At 34.3% G+C, this 24888-nt stretch overlaps 1 protein-coding gene across 1 annotated transcript in view; it reads left to right on the top strand.

Annotated features, from left to right (window-relative positions):
- Positions 1 to 3149: 3149 nt before the first annotated feature.
- The window catches only part of LOC124353982 (probable low-specificity L-threonine aldolase 2), a 28826-nt gene continuing 7087 nt past the window's right edge, over positions 3150 to 24888 (top strand). The window contains 4 exon segments of the mRNA XM_046804084.1: positions 3150 to 3350; positions 3614 to 3738; positions 7177 to 7294; positions 21003 to 21086. Of these exon segments, the coding sequence (XP_046660040.1) occupies positions 3676 to 3738; positions 7177 to 7294; positions 21003 to 21086 (265 nt within the window). The 5' untranslated portion in view covers positions 3150 to 3350; positions 3614 to 3675.

Genomic DNA, 24888 nt, shown 5'->3' on the forward strand with positions numbered 1-24888 from the left:
TGTCTTATTTGAGTGTCAGTTTCTGTGAGAATTCGTCTAAGTCGGGATCAAAATTCATCGTCGTTGTCGAAAATGGCATAAATATGCAATAAAGTAGTCTAGTTGTCCCTTATACATTTTGACCGAATGCTCCGACACTCGTTTGTGACACTCCCTGAAGCACAAACAACGTATGAAAAAATAGTTTTATACTCTATGGATGTTGATTTCTTTACAGCTATGAATTTGTTGAAGCAGACATTTTGGTCAAATTAGGACTACATGTCACTGGTACAAAGAATTTGCACTAAACCAAGTACGCAATGACTTACGCTTTATTTAATTTAAAGAACATTTATTCCCACATATTACTATGGTATTTGCTAATAGTAAAATCTACAAGCCTAACAAATATAAATATAACTAATATAGTTTCACAATATTGCCATTCAACGCACGTGATTGATCGCCTTAGACATCTCTGTAACGACAGGAAAATTAAAACTGACCATTTAAAAAACATTAAAGACATTTAAAGTAAGAGTTCAGGTAATATTGTAATCAACCCCAAGTAAAACCGCTGAAGATAAAAATGTAGAATATTTACAGTATGTACATGAGCTATAGAATCAGCGAATGACTTTTGTATTAATTTATGACCTAAGGAAATATTGTTTTTAATCAAATATAATTTAAGTAAATTGTATTTTTTTAGATATTCAATTTAACGAAATTTAATTTTCGAGTAAAGTACGTTAAGCCTACACGATTATTTTGAACAACTTAAATCATCTGTCTGTACCTACATAACACATTTTTTGTTTGTATACATTCGAAAAGTAACTTAAAAATGACGGTAAAGAGCAAAAAAACTAACCAAAATACCATTGGAGGCCGATAGTGTTTTCTTGGTTTTAGTATATTCTTTTGTTATAACGGGTTCTCTTTTATTTGAATGAGATTTCTCCTATAACCTATCCCCGGATTGTTTGATTATTACGGCTGCTATATAATTTACGAGGTATATATTAAATTAATTTTTTTAATTTAAAACACGCGACTTTTAATTAGCATTTTAGTTACTTTGATATCGCTTGATAGGTTTTTTATTCGATTATGAATAATCGATAATGATACTAGCGATGTAAAAACAGGGCCAAAATGTTCTCATACATCTAATAACAAAATGATGGGAAAATGTCTTGCTAAACGCTATCTTGAGAACGGATGGACTGATTCGGCTACGTCTTTTAATAAAAGATTTGTTGAAAAGTTACCTGGACTATCTTAAAGTTCGGAAAAATGGTGATATTTATGTTTACCATTAATTTATATGTACTCTCTTTGATTTCTGTTGTATATGCCACTATGATATGTATCAATCCGATTGCCGATAGATTAATCTAGGCACCGATTTCATCTCCTGTAATTTGTCATTTAACGTGCCTATTTTCTATTCTGTATTATCTAATTAATGCTGCACTTAAATGTTGAAAAGTATGCATTCCCATGCTGTAAACACTCCTGGGAAGGAGTAATGGGATATTTGCTTTTAAATGTAGCCTAAACTAATACAAGAGAATGTCTGAATCCTTTTTATAAATGCAGGTATAACTACAGAATATGGCAACTACAATGTAGCTATAGTGTCATCACCATTATGTTATTTACAGTGTATTTAATGGTAGCTGAAATTTATTTTCCAAATTATGCAATACCTATTGTAGACTCTTGGAGCAATTGGAAAATTCTTTAAATATTACTAAATGTTAATAAAAACACTACTTTTTCCAAATTGTTTATTTTTCGGACGAGGCCTTTCGAAACCAAAGGTTTCATCTTCAGGCAACTCCACAAATAAATATTTACACATTGTTTGTTACAATTAATATTAAAATAACATATGGTGTAAAAATATAAATACAAAAATTTTTTGGAAACATTTCAGCCAGTATGAAAAATTAGATTTGACTAGAGTTTAATTTTTGAATAAATTGCGAAGAAAGAAGATTGGAATTTTCAATAGGGCCCTCTTCATTGTTCATGAGTTTTTCTTTATTTTTGTTTATGTATAGTGTTTCCCAAGCATTCAAGTTCATTGGTTTTGTTATTTCTTTTATTAATTTTAGATTTGTAATTGATGTTCTGTGTCCTGATTCAATGCAGTGCTTGGCTACAGCAGATTTGTCAACTCTTCCATATTTTGTGTGTGATAAATGTTCTTTAAATCGTGTTTTTATTGTTCTTTTTGTTTGTCCAATATAAATTTTGTCACAGTCATCGCATCCAATTTCATAAATTCCCGATTTACTATCATTTGAAATTTTGTCCTTAGGGTTTCCTAAAATTTGGGATAATTTGTTGCTTGTTCTGTGAGTGACAGTTTTATTTGTATGCTTTTTAAAAGTTTTGCATATTTGGTTTGAAAAAGTGCTGTATGTTGTGCAAATAAACATGAATTTTCACATTATACAAACTTTTCTCTACTTACTATTATTAAAATATTTATGTATCATACATAGGAACCTATCCTAGTTCATATTTAAACCGGCAGTGGAAACTGTTTAAAAATCAGTTGAGTAGTTAAGAAAATATCGATGCACAAACAGACCAACTCAGCGACTTTAATTTATACTATGTATTGATATTCTATGATTTGTAGTGTTTTTATTAACATTTAGTAATAATACCCTTTGTGTTTAAATTATTTTCTCCGGGATAGCTGCCTAATTTAGTCAATTAATACATTTAATTTAATCAATCGTTTCACCTCCTTTATTTACTGTTGAATTAATACAACCAAACAACGTGTATATTAGGCTATTATTGATGTGTTTGTTTATATATTTTTGTATAGCTATAGTACTGATTTGTAGCATTTAAAATTTACCATTTAGTTTGTATAAACAATAACATTGTATATACTAAGAATTTGACGTTATATCGAGACAGCCCTGACGAGTTTTGTACGCAAGTTGTTGTTTCTCATTTGCAATATGCTACAACGCAATACTTGCTTGTCTGCGACGTATTTTTCATCTAATAGGAAACGGCCTTGTCCTGATTACTAATTGTTGGTATGGGATGTCTACCGGAAGAAAACTTTAATGCAGATCAATTGGTCAAGTAGGCTTAAATGAAAGCATCCTGCATCATAAATAGATCGGCGGTGTTGCGCATTCACGACATGCCTGTCTCACTGTCCGTTTGGCGCAAAGCCCGTTCTCCCAAAGTTTCAGTGGCAACCAGTGAATTGTAGCTTGTCTGTCGCAGTAAAATTAAATTGCTGGTTTCGAAACTCCCCGAGGAGAACCGGACGCATTCCAGGCAATATAGCGGCGGTGTAATTATTGTTTACTGCACAAGATTGGGTAAGACACGATGTTCTACGTACGTTGTTGTGGTGTTAGATAAGAAAGGTTATTTAGCAAGCACAGAATCCTAGCCGCTTAGTTTGCAGAAGGCAGTGGGTCAGACAGCCACGAACAGCTGATTGGAGGGAAACAGAAACATAACCTTAAACTTTTGTTTTGTTTACATAACCGTTAAACCATTTAGAACCCCTACATACTTGATTGTGGATTGTAATTAGATTAGTATTTGTTTTATTATACAACAAACATGTCTATTATAGGGAGGCGGTGCAATTTTGGATCCTGCTTTAATATTGGATCTTTACTGTTTGAACAACTAAAAATGGGAACAATGGGATTCACAACAATGTACAAGACTGCTGAGGTTACACATTCTTTAGAAAATGTAAGTAAATTAATTTTTTAATACTAAGTTCTTTTTTCAGTACCAAGTATTTTAGTGGTCCTATTTTATAATACTATACAATTTTAATTTTAATACCTTTAAGTCAGATATTTCCTATGATTTTTTAATTGCATGTTTATCCTATTCTCTTGGCCATATTAATATAATAAGAACATATTAAGTATTTGGACTCCAGAAACCTCCTTTTAGCAGATGAAGTTTTTAGAGCACTCCCTTTTTAACGTGTTCACTATAGCAGCAAAATTTTGGACTCTTATATGCCGTTGATTTTTTAAATAATAATGCCCAAAAAGCTTTCTTGTTATAGGTATGTTAAAAGTCTAAGTCTTATGAGAAAAGTATGTGGCTCCACAATTTTGCATAAAAAAGGATTTCAATGTTTACATGTGTACCCATAAAATTAATTTACCTACAATATTATTTTACCTGACGGAGTACATGATGGTATAAATCTTTAATCGTGGGCTGATATTTTATAAACCACCAAGACAGGCAAACAATAAGAAAATTCTTGACAATGTGTAGCCCATAGGGCACACGTTACGGTTTATGAACGTCCAGTGTGTACCAAATTATACAATTATAAACTTTTTAATAAATCACAGTCTTTGTTATAATCGTTGCAGCAGCACCAATAAACGTTTCATATATTACACCATTTTCTGGCTCCATTATGGAAGTTTAATATATTTTATTCTGAAGTTTGATGTTGTGTTATTTTTAGTCTCGAAAATAAACTTGAAATTTATTTTAGAGAATTATATTGTAATCGTTTTACTGCAAAACGATCTTATTTGGTAGTGAGAATAAAATAAAAATCTGAATATTCAGTAAACTCTTTATGATTTCTATGGACCAACTAATTATCTTCAAATTGTAATGTATAAATAATAATAGTAACTAATCTTTTAAATTTTGTGCAAGAAAATCACACTTTTTGGTAATCGGTAGTCTTATACTAATTTTGAAAATTGACCTTCACTATATAGTAGTATATACATTTTTTTATGATTTTTATAAATATAAGTTTTTGCTATTTTTGTGTGTAATGAATTTAAAAAATAGGTACTTTGGGATTATACCGACCACACTAGTATGAAGAACACAAAAATAGAAATTTATAGAAACAAACATGATAGAACGAAAAAACAACTCTTCAATTACAAAATTACAAACTTACAAGCATTTCCAGGTATTGTGATCGTTATTGTTGTCGCTGTTATCTTATCTTTCTCGAGAATCCTGATTACGGCAGACCGCGCGGCATCACGTGATTTGCACGGTACATAATTGCCTTTCCATTACAATTCAATTTATATTTCTGATTAGCCCCTCTAGAATTTGATATTTTACTGATAGGTACTATCTCGAGGGATGTTTTTCTTTCGTCGACATCAGCGCGGGGCAGCACCGAAGGTGCTGCCAAAGCCCGCGCTGATGGCCGGAGGCACTCGCATTTTGGGTGGCGGAATGTGATCAAGAATAAAAACAAGTTTTTAGTGTTTTTTTAATAAAGAGTTTAGTTTGGTAAATGTTTGTTTTTGTTGAATTTTTGTGTTTGGAGAAATGTAGAGGTAAAACACGGAAGTACAACAAAGCGATGCACCAGCTGAACGGGCGGCGAGACTCTGCAATCACGTTATCTACTAGACGCTCGACTTTGACCTCTGTCTGAGGATGGGGAGGGGTTTGCGATAAGACAATTCCTGTTTTATATTGACGAAATATTGTTCTACGCTAATCTAGTAATCAGTAGAAACGAAATGTGAAATAACGATTCATGTCTGGGTGTGGTCGGTATAATCCCAAAGTACCAAAAAATATTTTTTTCAAAGGGTAAACTTGGAATTTTAGATCAACAACAAACATTTCTTATGTTGTACATACAAGAAGTGTGTCTAAACGATTACAAATAATTAAAATTATGATATAATAAGAAAGAGGATCACCTTGAATAAAACTGTATGCAACATTATGGAGTAAATATTACAAAATCTCTTTAATACATTTTTCATATATATCTTGCAAAAATGTCAAAAAATGTCATGCCAGTATAGAGGTTCACCATTGTCAGTTCTGGGATTTAAAAGAAAATTGGTCAGAATCTTTTAGCAATGTGAAAATAAGGTACCCATCAAGAGGGTTGCACGTATTGGAGGTGGGGGTTAAATGTATGTTGTATATTTATTATACATCATACATAATAAATAGCGGATGTCACCATGAATGGTGTTAAATTTGCACCCTCTTATACTGTTAAATACCCCAATTATTGTGGTTTTCCGTCTTCTCTCTTTGTGAGGTCTTGAACATTTTTTTTATTAAAAGTTAAGACAGTAACTTTTTATATTACTAAAAATCAGAAAACACCATGCCCACATCACTGCCAAAATGTAAGGACCAAGAAAAAAAATCAAATTTAAACATTTTTGAGTTCAATTTATTTTGTCTTGCAGTTTATTAATTTATTTATTTACATTATGTGACATAAGTTTCACATTTCTTTGAGATACATACTCTAATAAAGTTAAAAAATTATTTATTTACATAACATTATTTTTTCCTTTTACTTAAAATAAAAGTATTAAATACTTTTTAAGCTTTAATAGCAGTATTGTTAGGCCATAAAGTATTACAAAACAACCAAAAATAATTTAGATTGTATATTAACTTACAAAATACATTATAAAGTGAAAAATGTAGTAATTATTCATTGATTACATTCTTACTATGCAGTACACAACTGTAAATATTTCCTAAACAAATATTGATTTAATGTTTTGTTGGCCTATGCCTAGGATATCTATTTTTTTACAAATTAAAAAGAACTAAGGGTTATTAGAATACATGTAGATACTAAGAACACTCTCATCTTCAAATAGCTTTGTAATCTTAGACCTGATATTATCCATAATTACTCACTATGGTCACACTACTCACAACCACATTTTTACTAGCTGTAGGTTATTATGTTTCCAAAATTAAAACTTTAGTAACAAATACAAATAATACTTTATACCAAACAATGCTGTAACAATATGGGATTGTAACTAGTACAATCATAACAGCATTGACATCAGATGGTTTTTGTATGTTGTATATATGTTACAATTATAGTAGGTCTATTTATTGACAGTACCAGGTAAAAACAATCAGTTAATAATATTCTATGGTTCTCTTAGTGACTTTTGGTGCAATCTCAGCGAGTATAACTAATAAACTATCCCGTACTATATTATTTTCTGATCATCCTGCTATGGGATGTCAGTAATTCTGGCTAATGCATTAGCAAGCCGTTATAGGACACCCGGCACTAAAAGGGTCACACTTTATTTTAATATAACACTTTAAATTAATTATAAACCTTGCTGTATGTAACTAACTTGACTTTATATTTTTGTTTATTGTTTCTTGAAGACTAGAGTGGTAGACTTCCGAAGTGATACAATCAGTGTTCCTACGGAAGGTATGAGGCGAGCAATCTATCAGGCGGAAGTGGGAGACGATGTTATGGGAGAGGATCCCTCAGTTAATGGTGAGTTGTTACTTTGTTACTGTTGTAATCTTTAATAAGCACTGCAAATAGTTTTAATAATACATAGGTCTTGTTATACATTTTCCAGTTGAGTTAATTGTTGTGGCAAGAACAAATGTTATGTTTTTTACTTCTAAGTGTACAACCCATAAATGTGCAGAAGTAGCACATTTATATGCTAACTAGCAGTTGCCCCGGCTTCGCACGCAATTTCCTGTTGAAAAACATTACACTATATTCACGTATTCTTTTCTATCACATTCTACACATTCCTGAAATAATTGATAGTCGTTCTTTCGTGAGCCTCTTGGGCGCATTATAAAGGTATGTACCATATTTCTTTTTGCTAGGTGTTGATAAGTTATTCAGTAAAATTAATTTATATGGATGAATCTCAATAAACTAATTAGGTTATAAAGAATCAAATTCGCTCAGTTAAAATTAATTTTCTGTCTAAGATATTTCTAGTATTATTGAGGAGTTTACTTTGTGCTCCGATCAAGAAAATGTATCAACGAAAACCAATTTCGATCATAAAGCGTCTTCTTTCGGCTCTTTTCATTTACCTTCGATCTAACCCAATTCGATTACCTTATGTGCAAACATTCACGGCTTTGTACTATGAGGTGGTTTTTATAACAGCGTTTAATAGTATTTTCATTGCATTAGATAGTTTATTGATTATTGGTGCAATCTAAATTTGATATTAGGCAATAACTTCTACTATGCAATTGGCATTACACTACTGAAAACAATTGTTTTTGCCTCTTTGATGAACTTCAGCTGAAAGTGTTAACAGCTGAAAGTATCAGTTCACTTTGTATTACGTGTCGTAGTGCAGTCTGCCGGATCCAATGTAAAACACTCCAAAATCAACAACTACTTACAAATGAAAAATCAATTAAAAAAACATTTTCCAGTGGACCAAATTGTGAATCTAAACCATTCTCGAATTCCATTGAAAACACACACAAAATTTCATCAAAATCGGTCCAGTCGTTTAGGAGGAGTTCAGTCACAAACACACGAACACAAGAAATATATAATATATATAAAAATATTTCAAATTTTTATAAGGCATTAAAAATAAATTTTCTTTTGACTCATTGACTAAGCATTTAATGAAGCTTATGAATCAAGAGATTAAAAAAAAATTGTATTTCTGTCTGTATGTCTGACTACAAGATATTTTGATAATGAACTGACATGTAGACTTGAAATTTTGCATAAAGCTTCATTCTATATAAGCAACATTGATTTCAATGATGTTGTACTCCATGGTATTTGTCTGAGCATTATTGAACATTTTTAAATTGGTCTAATGGGTAACCATGATGGAAACAAGAAAATTGCAGAATAAATCAATTTTAAATTTCTGTATAATTTTCCATCTCTCTGGTACAATCCTTTAGTGGGGAATATGTGATGAAAAATAGCTAAACCTTATCTTTATTTGTTTTTAAGGCCTTAAATGTAATTATGGCAACTTTATACCTACAAGCAGCTTCCATTACTACAATTGTACCAATAATACATCATATTTTATATCAATTGTAAGATCATGTTTTACCTATGTTTTGATGTCAAATAAATTTCTAATAGAGTCAATAGGACCATTACTCCTTCTACCGATCTAGACTCTGTGGTATTGTAAAAATGTGTACATTGAAATGAAACACAAATGTGTAGTATGTAATAGAATAAAGATGGTATCTTATTCATAGTATTATTCATTTAAATTTGGGATGCATCATTATCATCTTGTACAATGTGAGATTAATGATTGTAAGACTGTAGGTCCACGCCTAATTTTTACGAGGGTAGCTAATGTCATGTTTCTGCAGGGTAGGATAGTTAGACCACGCTGACACACATAGATCTTACTTTCCAAAATGGACCTGGCCGTGCATTAGTTTTTCTAACTGTACTCATTCAAGTGATGGTTACATTACATTTGTACAGTGTGGTGCTAAAGTAGTAAATATTAACAACAGTTTACTCATACCAGAACTTAAGTTATCACATAAGAAGTGGTTTAATTATTGTGATTATTTAAAAAAATCCAAACAGTATTATATTATTATATACATTATACTAACAAGTCATATTCATATACAGTAAGTTTATATTGATTATTCTCCCTCTTATTCCATTGTTAACATAATGCTATATAAGCAAATAGACTTACACGTTAACTGCAATGGATAGGTTATTGTTTATTTCTACAGTCAAGAATTGAAACAACTATTTAGTTCATATCTCATATGTCACATTTATATTTGTATCAAATTATCTTAAATATTTAACTATACAAAGCCAATATTATTACCTTAAATAGTGGCGCTTGGGGTATAAACCAAAAACTAAACAAAACTTATGTGCCTACAGAGACATACTTAGCTTATATAATACAAGTACTAAAATGTCTGTCAGGAGCTAAATTATATTACAAATTCAATTAGTAATAAAATTATAATACAATTAGGGAAATTTGATAATTATTTGTGGTAACAACCATCTCTAAGTTTAACAAATTAACAAACTAAAGTATGAATAATTGTTTAAAAAGTTTTGAAAACCCTTATTATGATCTCACATTAGAAATTCCTATTTTCAAATTACCAATACATGATTAATTATATTTTATGAATAACAGTTGAACTGTATGTTAACACTAGATTAAACTAAAATTAAAGTTAACATACAACAACTAAGTTTAGTACAATTCGGAAAAGTACTTTTCAATTGGATATTTTTTTAAACAATATTGAAGTTAATAAAAATTTGATTTATGTGTATAATTGTGGGCTGTTAACCAAAGTCAACACAGGGAAAATAAATAAAGGAATTAAAATTAGTTATATATATATATATATATATATATATATATATATAATTTTAGGGGTATATATATCCCTAAAATTGTGCATTTTGTATTACACCTTCATATATTTGATTAATGGTCAGTCCTAGAGAATTGTACAGTAGCGCTGCAGTAAATTTGATATATCTCTATTCAAAGTTTAAGTGTATTTCAAAATCTTTGAAACCTAGATAATTTGAGATGAAAATAATTACCTGTAAACTTTATATTGTATAAACTTACTCTGTAAGTTGGTATGTAATTGGAAATCCATGATTTTCTGGACAAGTTTAATTAAGTTCTAATCTAAGTGGGAATGTTGTGTTTAGCTCCATTTCACCTTACGCTTAGTGCAGCAATTGAATGCAATGGTGTACCATACATGGTATAATCAACTATAAGCGATTCAGAAATAGAAAATAAGGTTAAAAAGATATTTGTGGTATTAAAATGTATAATTATTAAATGGAAGATTTCTTTCGGTTTAGACCAACATTCACTAATGTGGTACGAATTCTTTATGTGTATTAATTGTATAGGAATATGGGGGTTATTTAAAATTTTGAATTTTATTTATTGTTTAGATAAAACGAATGAAACACGAATTTACTGTACAATATCAGCAGATTATCAAGGACCTATTTCATTAAACACCAATAAATAATATTATCAATTAAGTGTTGTTAAAAGAACTGAAACAATGCTGTAGGTAACATTTCATAAATATTATGTACATTAAACAAGGAGGGGGGTTGTGAATTAACTATTGAGGTATGAAATGTGCAATATTTGTATACATCAGTCAGTATATGCCATTGATATACAGTACCACATTTCCCTATAGGCCCACTAGGCCCAGGCCTAGGGCGCAAAATTTTAGGGGGCGCATAAATTTTAAAGTACACAAAAGAAAAAAGTTGCGGCGGCGGGTGGTGTTGGCGCTCGGCGGGGCGGGTGGCCAAGGTCAACTAGGTCATTGGTTTTTATTTATTCAAAACACTCCTATATATATATATATATATATATATATATATATATATATATATATATATATATATATATACTATTGTAATTATCTTTCATCAAAATTACGTAATTAAGAAATTTACTGGATTTCTACGTCAGTGTAATCAGAGTCCTCTGGGGGGGCGCTCTTTGGTCTGTAGGCCTAGGGGCGCCGAATTTGTAAATGTGGCCCTGTTGATATATAGTAATGTACTGAAAGAAAGGCATTGGATTAATTTTTTTTCTTACAACTCTTGATCTACATAGAAACATCTGTATTCTCAATTCTGTGAACTGAAAATCTTAACAGTGGCCAGCATTTACATCCTAGCTGTCTACGCCTGCAGACTGCAACTTGAACGAGGCATAGAAAGGCACAACCGAAACACTCGACAGGCTATGAATTTCACCCTACCAGTACACCATCTTTCACTCTTTGAAGAAAAGCCTTCCTACATGGGAGTGAAGTTTCCGTACCTACTACCAGAGACAATTAAAGGCCCCAATGTAAGCAGTACAAGACAGCGTCTATCGGCTTAGCTTGCAGAGAGAATATTCTACTCAGTTGAAAAATTCATCAATTGGAGATCTTCAGCCATGTTCCAGTGACAACCTGTCCCCGCACAGTTGACCACCACCAAACTCAAAACTTCATTGATCATTAATATTACACTGTAAAACAAAATTGAGGTGAATGAGAATGAGAATGAGAGAATGAGAATATCTTTATTTACAATCTTTGAGATTATAAACAGTGTTATTAAATACATTAACATCAGGAAAAGGTTTTTTGAAGATACTCTTCCAGCGTGTAGAATGGCCGGTCTAGAAGCCATTGATGTAGTGCTCTCTTGAGTTCCTTTCCTCTTTTGGACAGCAGGTGAGGTGGTAGGAGATTGTGGAGCTTCATTCCCATATATGATGGTTTTTGCTCTTAAAGCCTCAGACAATGTACAGGAAGGTTTTAGAGGTGTACATTTCTGGTGTTGTAGTGGTGTACATCATTGGTCCTTGGAAGATTCTCCCCATCAGCATACATTATTACTTCTTGAATGTAAAGCGAAATGACAGTGAGAATCCTCAGAGACTTGAATGCCTCTCTACAGCTCTCCAGAGGTTGTAGTCCCGCCAGTGTTCTAATACATTTCTTTTGTATGATAAGTATCCGTTGGAGATTTGAAGCAGTAGTTCCACCCCAGGCAGCAAGACCATAGCGCAGGTGAGACTCAAAAAGGGAAAAGTAAGTTATTTTTGCTGTTTCAAGGCTACTGCGAGAAAGAATTTGCTTGATGACAAAGTGACCAGTGTTGAGTTTTTTACTAAGATTGTTGACGTGATTAATCCAATTTAGTTCGGTATCCACTGTTACTCCAAGGAATTTTAAATGATCTTCAATACTGACATCTGGAATGGTTGGGACTTCTGATGCTCTCCTTCCAAAAGCAATCTGGTTAGTCTTTGATGGATTTACTACAAGGTCATTTCCATAGCAATATTGGATGGCCATGTTGAGAGCTGTATAAGATGAGACCGCAAGGCCATCTGCTGAACGTTGGGTCAGAAATAAGGTAGTGTCGTCCGCATACATTAGAGGTGTGCAGTAGTTTCCTAGGTGTTGGGGTAGATCATTGGTAAAGAGAATGAAAATCACTGGTCCTAATACGGAACCTTGTGGCACACCTCTCAGCACTGGAAGGACTTTTGATCTGACTGCCTTTGTGATACCATTTGATGAGTGGTAGAGCTCTACTAGTTGGGTACGACCCTTTAAGTAGCTCTCAAACCAATTATTTGCTGTCCCTTTGATTCCAAGCAATTCCAATTTCTTCAGAATGATGTTGTGGCTGAGGCAATCAAACGCCTTACTTAAATCAAGAAACAAAGCTGTGGTCAATTTTCCCTCTTCAATGCTGTCTGTCACTGATTCAATTAGTTTGATCAATGCCGTTGTAGTTGACTTCCCTTTTGTAAATCCATGTTGGTTTTCATTTAAGAGATTGTGCTGAGCGCAATGGTCCAGGAGTCTTTGAAGAACAATTCTTTCACATAATTTTGAAAATGTTGAAATCAGTGAAATTGGTCTGTAGTTGTTTGCATCATGTTTGCACCCACTTTTAAATTTAGGGAACACTTTCAAAATTTTTAATTTTGAGGGGAATTGACCCTCTTTAAAAGATTTGTTGAATATGGCAACCAATGGGAGGGCTAGTTCGTCAGCACAAAATTTTAATACTTTGGAAGAAATTTCATCAATACCGGCTGAATTTTTGAATTTGAGGTTTTTAATTGTATCTTTAACCTCTTTGATGCTTGTTTTGGTCATTGTTTCCATTAATGCTGTTTGATGTGCTTCCACAGATTCCAATTCTTTCTTCTCATCCGCTGGGATTTTTTGTAGTGTTGTTTCTGCCATATTAACAAAAAATAAATTCAGATGATTGGCGACTTCTTGAGGGTTATGTGAAAGTTGTCCATTTATTTTCAGTTTTATGTCATCTGTAGAGCTCCTGTTTTGGTTACGGGCATTATTAACTATTTTCCACATGGCTTTGGGCTTGTCGTCAGCTCTTTCTATGAAGTTGGCGGAGGCCTCTAGTCTCAGTAGTTTTAAGCGTTGGTCATAGGATTTCTTTGCATTTGCTGCGTTTTGTTTGATGTCGAGTTCCCCTGTTGTTTCAAACTGATGTTGTAGTCTTAGAAAGTTTTCTTTAAGCCTGCTGGCTTCTTCATCTGCAAAGAATTTAGGTTTTAATTTCTTTCTAGGTTTCTTTAATTTTCTGGGGCAGGCAGCATCTAGGGCCATTGTCACTGTCCTTATGAAGCTGTTGTAGGCTTCTTGAACGGTGTCAAATTGTTCAATGTCATGCCAGTTTTCATATTGAAGTAGACATTTTAGTTCAAGGAGGTTTTCTGTCTTGAAGGTTCGATATGTACTACTGAAATTCTCAATGACGTACTCTGTTTTAATAGTACAGACTTGAGCAGTGTGGTCTGATAGACCAGAATCGTACACGGTTGCAGTTAGTTTTTCACTTCTTAAGTTAGTACATATCCAGTCAATTGATGAAATGGTGTTGGAGGTTACTCTGGTAGGTGGTAGCTCCAGCCTCTGAATGCTGTGAGAAGCCAACATCTCCTGTAATTTACCTGATCTTCTGTCAGGTTTTAAAATGTCTACACTTATATCTCCCATGATTAGAAGGTTTGAACTTTCCAGTTTACTGATTTCAATAGTTTTTGAGAGAATATTAAGTGATTCGTCTAAGTTGGATGATGGTGATCTGTAGGTACCCATTATGTATAAGCAGGTGGTATTGAGCATAACCTTTACCAAAGCCATTTCACATACAAGTTCTTCGCAGTACTGACTGATTGGTACATTACGGGGAGCACTTCGCCCTATCATCGTATGTTATTCATACGGTACACTTACTCAAGAACTACTTGAGGTAATCCTATCTTCATAATTCCTTTTTTTTCATTTAAAGAGGCATCTAAGGGGAACACGTGTAACCAAAACAAAAAAATTTTTTTTGGCATACACCCTAAAAGCTATATATTTTTGTTTTAACTGCTTGTCAAAAACCATTAAATATGTGTATATGTATGTATAATAAATATAGAACTCAGTGAAATGGGATTTTATTTAGTGGTTCCACATATGTAAAACAGTGCTACAAACATACAAAAAAAATTTCATATTCCTACCATTTGTAGTTTTTGAGAAAAATGTACTTTGTATTGAAAACCGCAACTTTCGGAAAAACACAAAAACGGAAAAAATACTTGCTATTTTACTCTTTTTCAGTACATTCCAGGTGCATAGGCTGCTGATCTCCTTCCTGCTCCTCATATTCATGTCCCCTTCATCCTCCAGTACTTCGTTTTTTATTAAGTTTTTCTTCTGTCTAATTTTTTTTTCTCTATACTTCTTTGAGCTTTCTCTCTGCCTCCAAATTCGCCGCCGTCAAACGCGTTTTCATTGCTGTAATAATATGCTGCCCTGGTGGACAGCTCCTATTTCTTGAAATACTTTGCATTTGCCCAATGTAGCCCACATTAAAAGCGTAACAGGCTTCATAAATAGCCAAATTTTCAGAGTTTAATCCTCCACAAATGTTCCTTTTAGGGGACGGGGGGGGGGGGGGGGGGGGGGGGGGGGGGGGGGGGGGGGGGGGGGGGGGGGGGGGGGGGGGGGGGGGGGGGGGGGGGGGGGGGGGGGGGGGGGGGGGGGGGGGGGGGGGGGGGGGGGGGGGGGGGGGGGGGGGGGGGGGGGGGGGGGGGGGGGGGGGGGGGGGGGGGGGGGGGGGGGGGGGGGGGGGGGGGGGGGGGGGGGGGGGGGGGGGGGGGGGGGGGGGGGGGGGGGGGGGGGGGGGGGGGGGGGGGGGGGGGGGGGGGGGGGGGGGGGGGGGGGGGGGGGGGGGGGGGGGGGGGGGGGGGGGGGGGGGGGGGGGGGGGGGGGGGGGGGGGGGGGGGGGGGGGGGTGGGGGGGGGGTGGGGGGGGGGGGGGGGGGGGGGGGGGGGGGGGGGGGGGGGGGGGGGGGGGGGGGGGGGGGGGGGGGGGGGGGGGGGGGGGGGGGGGGGGGGGGGGGGGGGGGGGGGGGGGGGGGGGGGGGGGGGGGGGGGGTGTAGGTCCAAATGACATTGTTGAGGAACCTCATTGGATTTTGGAGTTTTCCCTTAGTACATTATTGCCCAGTAGATTGGACTTGGCTAAATCTTGAACAATAGGTTTAATAAATGTCATTAGGTTTTCAGGCAAGTGAAAATGGCTTGCCATGATCATAGTTTTCATTGGATTGTACGGCATTGCGTACTTTACACCAGGTTTCTTCATCATCTGGACATAGGTCCATGTTGAGAACGCTTTCATTAGAAGACATCACGATGGAAAAAAACTCTGCCCAAATGGCTATTTTTTTTTTTTTTTTTTTATTTTTTTTTTTTTTTTTTGTTTTTTTTTTTTTTTTTTTTTTCATGTCTTCACAGAGTTTGTGTTGCGTCTAATTGCCAATCCTGTTAAGTGATTTTTGAGCAGAATAATGGCAGAATCTGTTAGCTTGTTCTTGCCGCCAAGTCCGTGAAGCCGCAGGGAGTGTTTTTAGTCTTAGCTTTTAGATTTTTTAATCTCGAATCCCCACCGTTTCTAATTTCTGACATAGCACGGCCTATGCAATTCTATCTTTGTTATGGCAGTATCACCCATAGGCTTGCTCTCGCATACACTGGTGTACGCCTTGCTGTCTCCATCACCAAGGTATTCAAGGTACGAGCCTCATACATATGCCTGCGAGCGCTGAAAAAATGCGACTGCTCCAGCAACATCCATGGCTCCACTAGAACCTTCAAGTTTGCATACCAGCCATCACCATGCGTGTTGTTTAGTCTATAGTTGCATCTGCAATATTAGATAAAATCTCGAGTCAGGACTAACCAGGTTGATTAAGATGTCACTGAACCACTACCTCCATATTAGTGAAACGGTTACCCCGCTTCTGGCATGAGCCATCAGCCGCTATAGCGAGGTACTCTGCAACCATCATTATCCGAATACACTTCTTGCACAGCACTTTGCATTGACTTCTTACACACTAACTCAGCAATTGAACCCAATAATGCTCATGTCATGATATCTCAAAGGCGGAGGGGTAAGATTCATAAAAGCCGCAAATTTTTCTTTCTCCGTCAGCCAACTCTAATACCTTGTGGCCTATGTTACGCATAGCAAATAAACCAAACGAAGATTTTATGGTCATAAAATGTGGTTAGGCCTATCAACATTGCTCATTCTGATTAGTGTCAGGCCTGACTAATTCAGAGTTGTGTCACAGTAAATAGGTTTTCACAATCAGAACAGCTACTATAATTTTGATGCTAGGCCCCTACAATGTGGTTATCTACTTTGTATACAAGTTGGCCATGGCAATTTTTATATTTACACACTGAAGACGTTACAAGACCACATTCAACAATCTATATTAACTATACAGTTTTCAGACTCGATCAATTTTTCCTCAATTGGAAACTGTTTTCAAAAAAGGACTGACCTCTTAGAAGAATGCACTTTGAGTCTTGGCCAATCCACAATTGATATGGTACCCAACTCGATTGTTACTTGTATCCCTGAGAGAACTTAGGCCTAGACTAGTTGGAGGTTATGTTGATTTCCTTTGAAAACGCGTTTTCCTTGAAAGCAGGCTTTGAACGTGGCATTAAAAAAATTCAACTACACTTACTAACAAAAAATACTCAGAACTCTCCACTAAACTCACAAAACCATAATCATGTTTACGTAATTTTCACTCTCTAAAACAGAAATGTCCAGTAACCAAACTGTATGCTACCTAGGTTATAAGCAATAGGTTATAAAACAGATGTTTTGGTTGGTTAGTGGTAAGTTGTGACATAACAACTGTCACTGTCCCCGAACCAAATCAAGAACATGCCTGCAACGAAGTAGTACTATAACCGCACCATTCCAAAGTGTGACTGCTACAGGCCCGAAACTGCCTGCAGGCCTATTTATAAAAAAAAAAATATTTCCGACACTCTTCTATTCATCATACAAAAAATTTAATACCAACCATTGTTATCAGGAATTCCAAACTTTAATAAAAAAAAAAAAAAATTTGGTAATTTTTGAGATTTTTTACGAAGTGCTCCCCTTAAAGGTACTCCTTTCTAAGGTATCTTCTACATAAATTGCAACCCCACCCATTATATGCTTTTCCCTACAGAAATGTGCTCTGAGGATATATCCAGGTATTGGAGCAACATTTTCAATTTCCTGAGATTTGAGACTGTGTTCACTTAGTATTATTATATTAGGTTAAATATTTTGTTTCTTGAAGATTTGTTTTGCTCTAAGGAAGATGCATTACTTTTTATATTGGAGGTCTGACGTTGCTGCCTGGTTCTAAAAAAGGTGAGATGGTCATTTTTATAGGAGCAAGTTGATTTCTATGATAATTGGCTTTGACATGTTCTATATTATTTTCATAAAACTCAAGGAAGGTTTCTGAGGGCTCAAGTCTTGTAGCAGTTATGGGTGGCCTTCTGATCGATGATGGGGGTACAAGGGGAGGGGCTTCAAGAGTAGATGCTGTATTTATTTCAGTTGAGTTTGGTAGTTTGTTACTTTCTAAACTAAGTCTAAGTTCCTCATTGGTGTAAGTTTTTGTCAAATCCACTGCATTAGACTTTTGATTGCATAAACTATTATCCTTTTTATTCTCTGCTTGGGGTTGTTCCTTTGGAAGAGGGTAGTTTTTATTCTGGAAAGCCTTAAACTTTGCAGACTGAAGAGAGACACTGATTTGGTCTCTATGTTTACCCCAATTGGTCTTCACATTTTTAGGTCTTCGTATATTGACATGTGTGTTTGTGGTAGACAGGTAACATCTTGTGGTGTTTCGTAGGGGGATATTTTCAGTCTGGGTGCTTTGCTCATATACAACTAGCTTTTGCTGACTTGAACAGTGGCACTGAGGCTTAACACTCAAGTCTTTAAGGGTAGTCTCCATGCTGTTCTGCCTGGATTTAATTTGGGATATTTCTAGCAAGATAACTGTTAAGTTTTGTGGCTTGTCTTGCGTAAAAAATTCACATTTTTCAGTTTGAGTTACAGTGTCAGTTTTGCTTGAGGTTTTCAGCTGTTGTTTGGCTACTCCTGCGTTCAAAACTAAAAGTTGTTTCTCGAGATCCCTGCTTTTTGTAACATATTTTTCAATTATCTGTTCCTGTTATGGTCTTCAGATAAGTTTTGAATTTCCATTACATTTTTCTTTTCTTTTTCAATCTGAGCTTCAGCTTCAGCTAACTTTTGGGATAAGGTTTCAATTTTCCCAAGAAATTTTTCTTCTTCTTCAGCCATTTCTTCAATATTTGCCTCATTACTGGCTAATTTACATTGTAAACATGCTAACTTATTTTCTACAATAGTCAGTTGTTCTTTTAAAAACTTGTTTTCCTCCAGCAGTGCCGATCTTATTGTAGCAGCCATAGCAAGCTTATCATCTTCATTTTCTAAAATACTGCTCTCTAGAGGTTTTATGGAGTTGTTTAGAATGTCTTTTTGGTTATGAGTATTTGATGTTAAGTCAGAGGAGGAAGAGTTGTCTATGGTATTTATAACTAGATTTTTGTCATAATCTGAGCCTCCTGCCTTACATGTGAAACATGTCCATGTTTTTATATCTTGAGAACTTAGTTTTTTCAAAGTTTTTTCTTTTACATTTTGGCAGCCTGCATGATACCACATGTTGCAAGGACCAGTGCACTTTAGACCTGAGTATTTCACTCCTATTTCACATGAGCCACAGGGATACTTAGTAGGCATTTTTTACCTTAGTTGGTTTGTAATATATATATACTTTAGAGTAACAATAGTTGTCAATATAAAAAGTGTGATGCAGTTTTTGAGTTAAAGTTTGGAAATGTAAGCTTTGGCTGGTTGCTCCTGTTAAAAATGGCAAAAAGTAAACAGTTTTTTAGGAGAGGTTACTTGTAACTTCAATTTTGTTATTCCTACTCCTGACACCTATTCTGTACTTGATGTATACAAATAAAGTATTCTGATTGATTGATTACATGAAGTGAAAGTTTTATCTTACCACTGGTTGAAAACAAATACGTGAGAGATTACTGATCACAGCTCAAGAAAGTAAATTACTGCAAACTGCCTTGTTGCCCTGATCAAAAATACAAATACACAGGTCTCGGAAACCTACTTTGATCAAAAAGCGCTTACCCTTGTTATGTAATTATGGTCTAAGATATTTCCAGTGCTATAGTAGAGTTAGCTTTCTTGTCCCGACAAAGAAAATATATGTATGTACGTAGGTCTGAGAAGCTACTTCGGTTTAAAGGTGTTTACTTTCAACCGTATAAAATCACTTCTGGTACCACAGTGAGTTTGGCTTATCGCCCCAATCAAAAACTATATACTTATGTAGCTCTCGGAAGTCTTCTTTTTTGAAAGAATGACTGTTTTTGTAATCTACTTTCAGTCTAAGGTATTTTAGGTGACATAGCTGAGTTTAAATATTTTCTAATGAAGATAATGCACATATAACATAAGACTTAGTAAACTATTATGGTCTTTGGGAAAATGCTTCCTACTTCCCGGTATAAAGGTGAAATCCTTATTAAGCTCATGCAACTTTCCAAAATAAATGTTTGTAAGGATTTGCGTTGTGGAGTCGTTTTTTTCAGACTGTAGTCTGGGAAAGAAAGGATTGTTGATGCATGTTAGTGTTCATTTCTCTATTTTTCCTTAAGCCACTGTTAAAATGCCATATCACAATGTCGAGGAGGCGCACCCGTTTGAGTACCGAATTTATTCAAAAAATTCATAACTTTGTTTATAATAATATAATATTTACAAAGTGTTAAATGTTAAATTTGTCTCTGGTTCAATCTAGCGCAAAAGTTAGATATAGCTTTGTCTTTGCTATCTGCATTACTCTACTGATGTAATAATATTTTATCAAATTTAAATGTGATCAGATGTTTTAGCGACTTTGTTGAACTTCAGTGAAAAGTGTCAATAGCTGTTTAGTGTCAGTTACATTTGGATTATGATACAAAGAAAACTACTAGTTGTTTCAAAGCTCCAAAATATTTCAGGAAACTTTTGTAATTTTTCTCTTTGTATAAGCATTCTTCAGATTTCAAAGAATATTTTACAAGATACAAAAATAATTAGCCGAATGGGTCCAGCCGTTCTCGAGTGCTTAGCAACACATTTTGCAATTAATTTTTATTTATAAGATAAACAATTTAAAATATTCTATATACATAAGTACCAGTTAAAACAATTGTAAAAATGTCTTGTTCTAGCACTGGAAAAGAAAGCAGCCAAGATGTTTGGAAAGGAGGCATCAATTTTCGTCCCTAGTGGGACTATGGGAAACCTGATAGCAAGTGAGTTACACTAATGTAGCAAACTCTTAGTTTTGGATATTGTAACATTACAGTCATGTAAGTCGAAAAGAGTAACCTTTTCTTGTATCAGCTTAGTTTTTAATTGGTGTCAAGATTGTAAAGGCAAATAATCATACTGTACATGTTGATGTCAGCAACACGTTACTTCTGTGTTGATGATGCCAAATTGGAACAAATAGAGTGTACACAATATGTTGACCTTAATTTATAAATACTAGTTTCCAGATGAAATGCATTGATCCAAATACAATAAAATGTCAGTGATTATATAAACCACTAAAAAGTTCGTTATGTGTAAAACTGTCATTTAAAATAGTAATGATATATTATTTTATGGTTTATTCTCATTTTTAACAGGATCTGTGTATTTGTTTCTTCCAACTGTTAACAACACTGTAATTTTAATATTGAGCTACTGAAAAACTAAATTTAGAGAGTAAACTTCAAACAACAGAAATATGGTTCATTATAGTTACATCAGATACATAATTTAATTTCATGCCCTTCTGAACCTTAGTGTAGGCTTGGATGTAAAAAAAGTCAAATTTATGAACATTGAGGCCCAAAAATATAAACTGTGCTTACAATTTTACAAAAAGTTAAAATTCTGAAATATACTTTTGATTTTGTTGTTTAATTTGCCGATATAACTGTTCTAGCTGCATTACTAAAGTTATGAAGAAATCAACATCTGTCCACAAGAGGAAAAGGGTATTTTGGGTAGTTTTTGAATATTTATGACTCAATAATCGCAGAACTAAAAAATTTTGTATTAGTTTCTGCTACTTGTTAAAACTACCTAATTTGTATAAATTTGAGTACTATGGTATGTGTGATCTTAACTGGCTTTACATGAAACAGTCAGATAGGAAATATGTATCAAATATTAAAGATGTTTTTGTAAAATTCTTAAACTTAAAAAAATTAAAGTTAAAATCAAGTTTGAAAATTAAAATTAATAACCAAACTGAAATAGTTTTGTTCATTAATATTAATTTTACTCTTGAATTATCAACAGCTCAAATTTGTTGGTGCGTCATATCAGTAAAAAATATAAATTTTGTTAACATACTAAAGAAGCATATCAAACTAAAAGGTTTTTTTAGATCCAAATAAATAGATCTTTTTACAAAAATGTGAGGTTATTACCTCAAAAAAGACACAAACATTAAAATTCAATGAAAAGTCACTAATCTGGTCAAGTAAAGTGAGACAACTTGATTTTCGTGGTTATAGACAATAGAAATGGCCAAAAGGAACAATGTGCCATAGGTTTTCAAGGCAGAAATTTGAGGATACATGACAATATGGCAAGTACAAATACCATTCATAAAAAAACAATAATTTTGTATTCCAACTTGAAGGATTTGTCACTCTAATGTAAAGAAGATTTTACTGGTGTATAGACTTTTTTCTGTTGACATGTAATTTATAGCCGTCTTAAATTTTTATATATGTGAATGATGTCCCAACTAAAAAATGAAAATAGTAGATCAGACTACTAGAAAAAATCAAAATCTATGCTTATGCAATAGTCTGGCTAATCAAGGTGAAATAATTTTGTTTGAGACTCATTCAAGGTTTTAACTCAAGTACTGGTGACCATCATTGCAATGATGATCTATCACTCTCAACAACTGGTGACCGTCGTCGCTGCAGCAACAGTTTAACATCGCTGCGAATAAGCCACTTTACATAGTAACTACAATGCTTTTTGACGAAAGTAATGGTACCATTCGATAGCAGATAAATTAATGTAATGATTATTATGAAGTTTGGTACTTTTGGAGTTCCAATTATTTTTTTTTCAGAAATTGGAGAGAAGAAGAATACTTTATTTCATTTTCATTCTCATCATTTCATGCAAAGAAAAAACACTATTGTTGCACAATATAACATGTTACTAGGGTAATGTTAATTTTCATAAAAATACTCTATTGCAAGTTTTATCAATATAGCAATAAAAATGTATGAAATAAATCCAACATACTATATATTTCCTGAAATTAGAGAAATATACGAATAATTTGTAATTTTTATTTAGCAAATATATACCACTTCTGTAGGAATGGTCTCCCCCCTAAAACTACAAAGACTTAAAATATTCAATTATTCTAAAATTGCAAAACAAAAAACACAATTAAATGTTACTTACAAAAATATAGATAGTAACAAATTATACTTTTGAAAAAAAATGATATAACAATACTTAATCAAATAACTTTTAGTATTTATTTTTTATAAAATACCCGTTCAAAACATGAAACATTAGCTTTTTAATAGAGGTAATTTAGTTGCCAGTTCTTGGATTCACATAAAACCAGGGTTGGTTCACTTTGTCTCATAATATTTTTTCAATAATAGTTGTTAGTAACATTTTTGCTATTAGCCTGGTTTATATGCCTTTTACATGTTATGGAGCTTTCTTAGTAGGGTACTGTAATGTTATTTTTAACTCTTATTCAAGATTTTATAAATTGTAACTTTTACTTTACAGTTGGATTTACAATACACAATAGATAATAGAAAATACTCGTTATTCATTAACATTAAGTTTATAATTTTTATCAATATAAGAATGATGTCAATGCACAATAATGCTTAGTTGTCTTGAATTCTTGAATGATGTATAAAGGTCCTGAAGATGCTAAGCTGTCAGAGACATCTTCAGAAGTTTTACTAGGATTTTCATCAGAATTTTTGGAAGGGGGGTGTTGAAGTAGACTCCCTTGTGATGGTTTCTTTTTGTGCAGTGATAGGTGGTGTGTTGGGAGATCAATGTTGTGTCTATTTCTTTCATTGTTACAGTGATGGTCTTCAGTTCTAGTCTGGCCTGGTGTAACACAATGTAGAATTGTTTGGAGTATGGGCTGTTGCAGTTAATATCCTAGATGCTGTGAAGGCTTCCCTGAATCTGTCTTGATGCCTTAGTCCTGTAAGAACTGTAATGACTCTCTTTTGTAAGATCAGGATTCTGGAGGTTAGTATCTCCCCTGACTATTAGTCTGTACCTAGGATGAAGTCGAAGAGAGGTAGGTTGTTTTAGCAGTGCCTACATTGCCAATATCCCAAGAGCTATTAATATATTTATGTCAAGATGATCTTTGTTTTTATCATTAATAATACGTGCAGTATCATCAGCATACATCATAACTTCACAGAGTCCCTTCAGATATTGTGAGAATTCAATAGTTAAAATTATATAGAAGACTGGTCTGAAAACAGACCCCTAGGAAATGTCTCGTGTTCAGATTTTACTTTGTGCAGTGATCCATTGTTCATAGACGTAGGCCCCACTAGCTGCTTTCTGTCTCTCAAGTAGCTCTTCAACCACTTGATCTCTCTATCATAATGTCCCAGTGATTTTAATTTTTGTATTATTAAACTATGCCCAAAGCACTAAAAAGCTTGACTGAAATCAAGAAATATGCTTGTGGCTCTGCAGTCTTCTTCAAGTTTATCAATGATAGCTTTGACTAGCTGTACAACTGGTGTTCTTGTTGATATACACTTCATTAGGCCATGTTGTCGTGGTTAAGGATCGTTAGTTAACATAATTTGGTTCCAGGTGGTGTAATACTCTGTTAAAAACTACTTGTTCCAAAATCTTAAGGTTTTAGAAGCAGTTATGCTTATGACTTTATTCCAAAAAAAATGGAGGACGGCACTCATGGTGTTTGTACAGAAAAAAGGTAGAGACTCGTCTGAACCTAATTTGTATAGGCCTAACCTCATTTATGGTGAAAACTGTGCAGAAAATAATAAATAGACATATAAGGAA

The sequence above is a fragment of the Homalodisca vitripennis genome, chromosome 2, assembly GCF_021130785.1.
Source record: "Homalodisca vitripennis isolate AUS2020 chromosome 2, UT_GWSS_2.1, whole genome shotgun sequence".
NCBI classification, from domain to species: Eukaryota; Metazoa; Arthropoda; class Insecta; order Hemiptera; family Cicadellidae; genus Homalodisca; species Homalodisca vitripennis.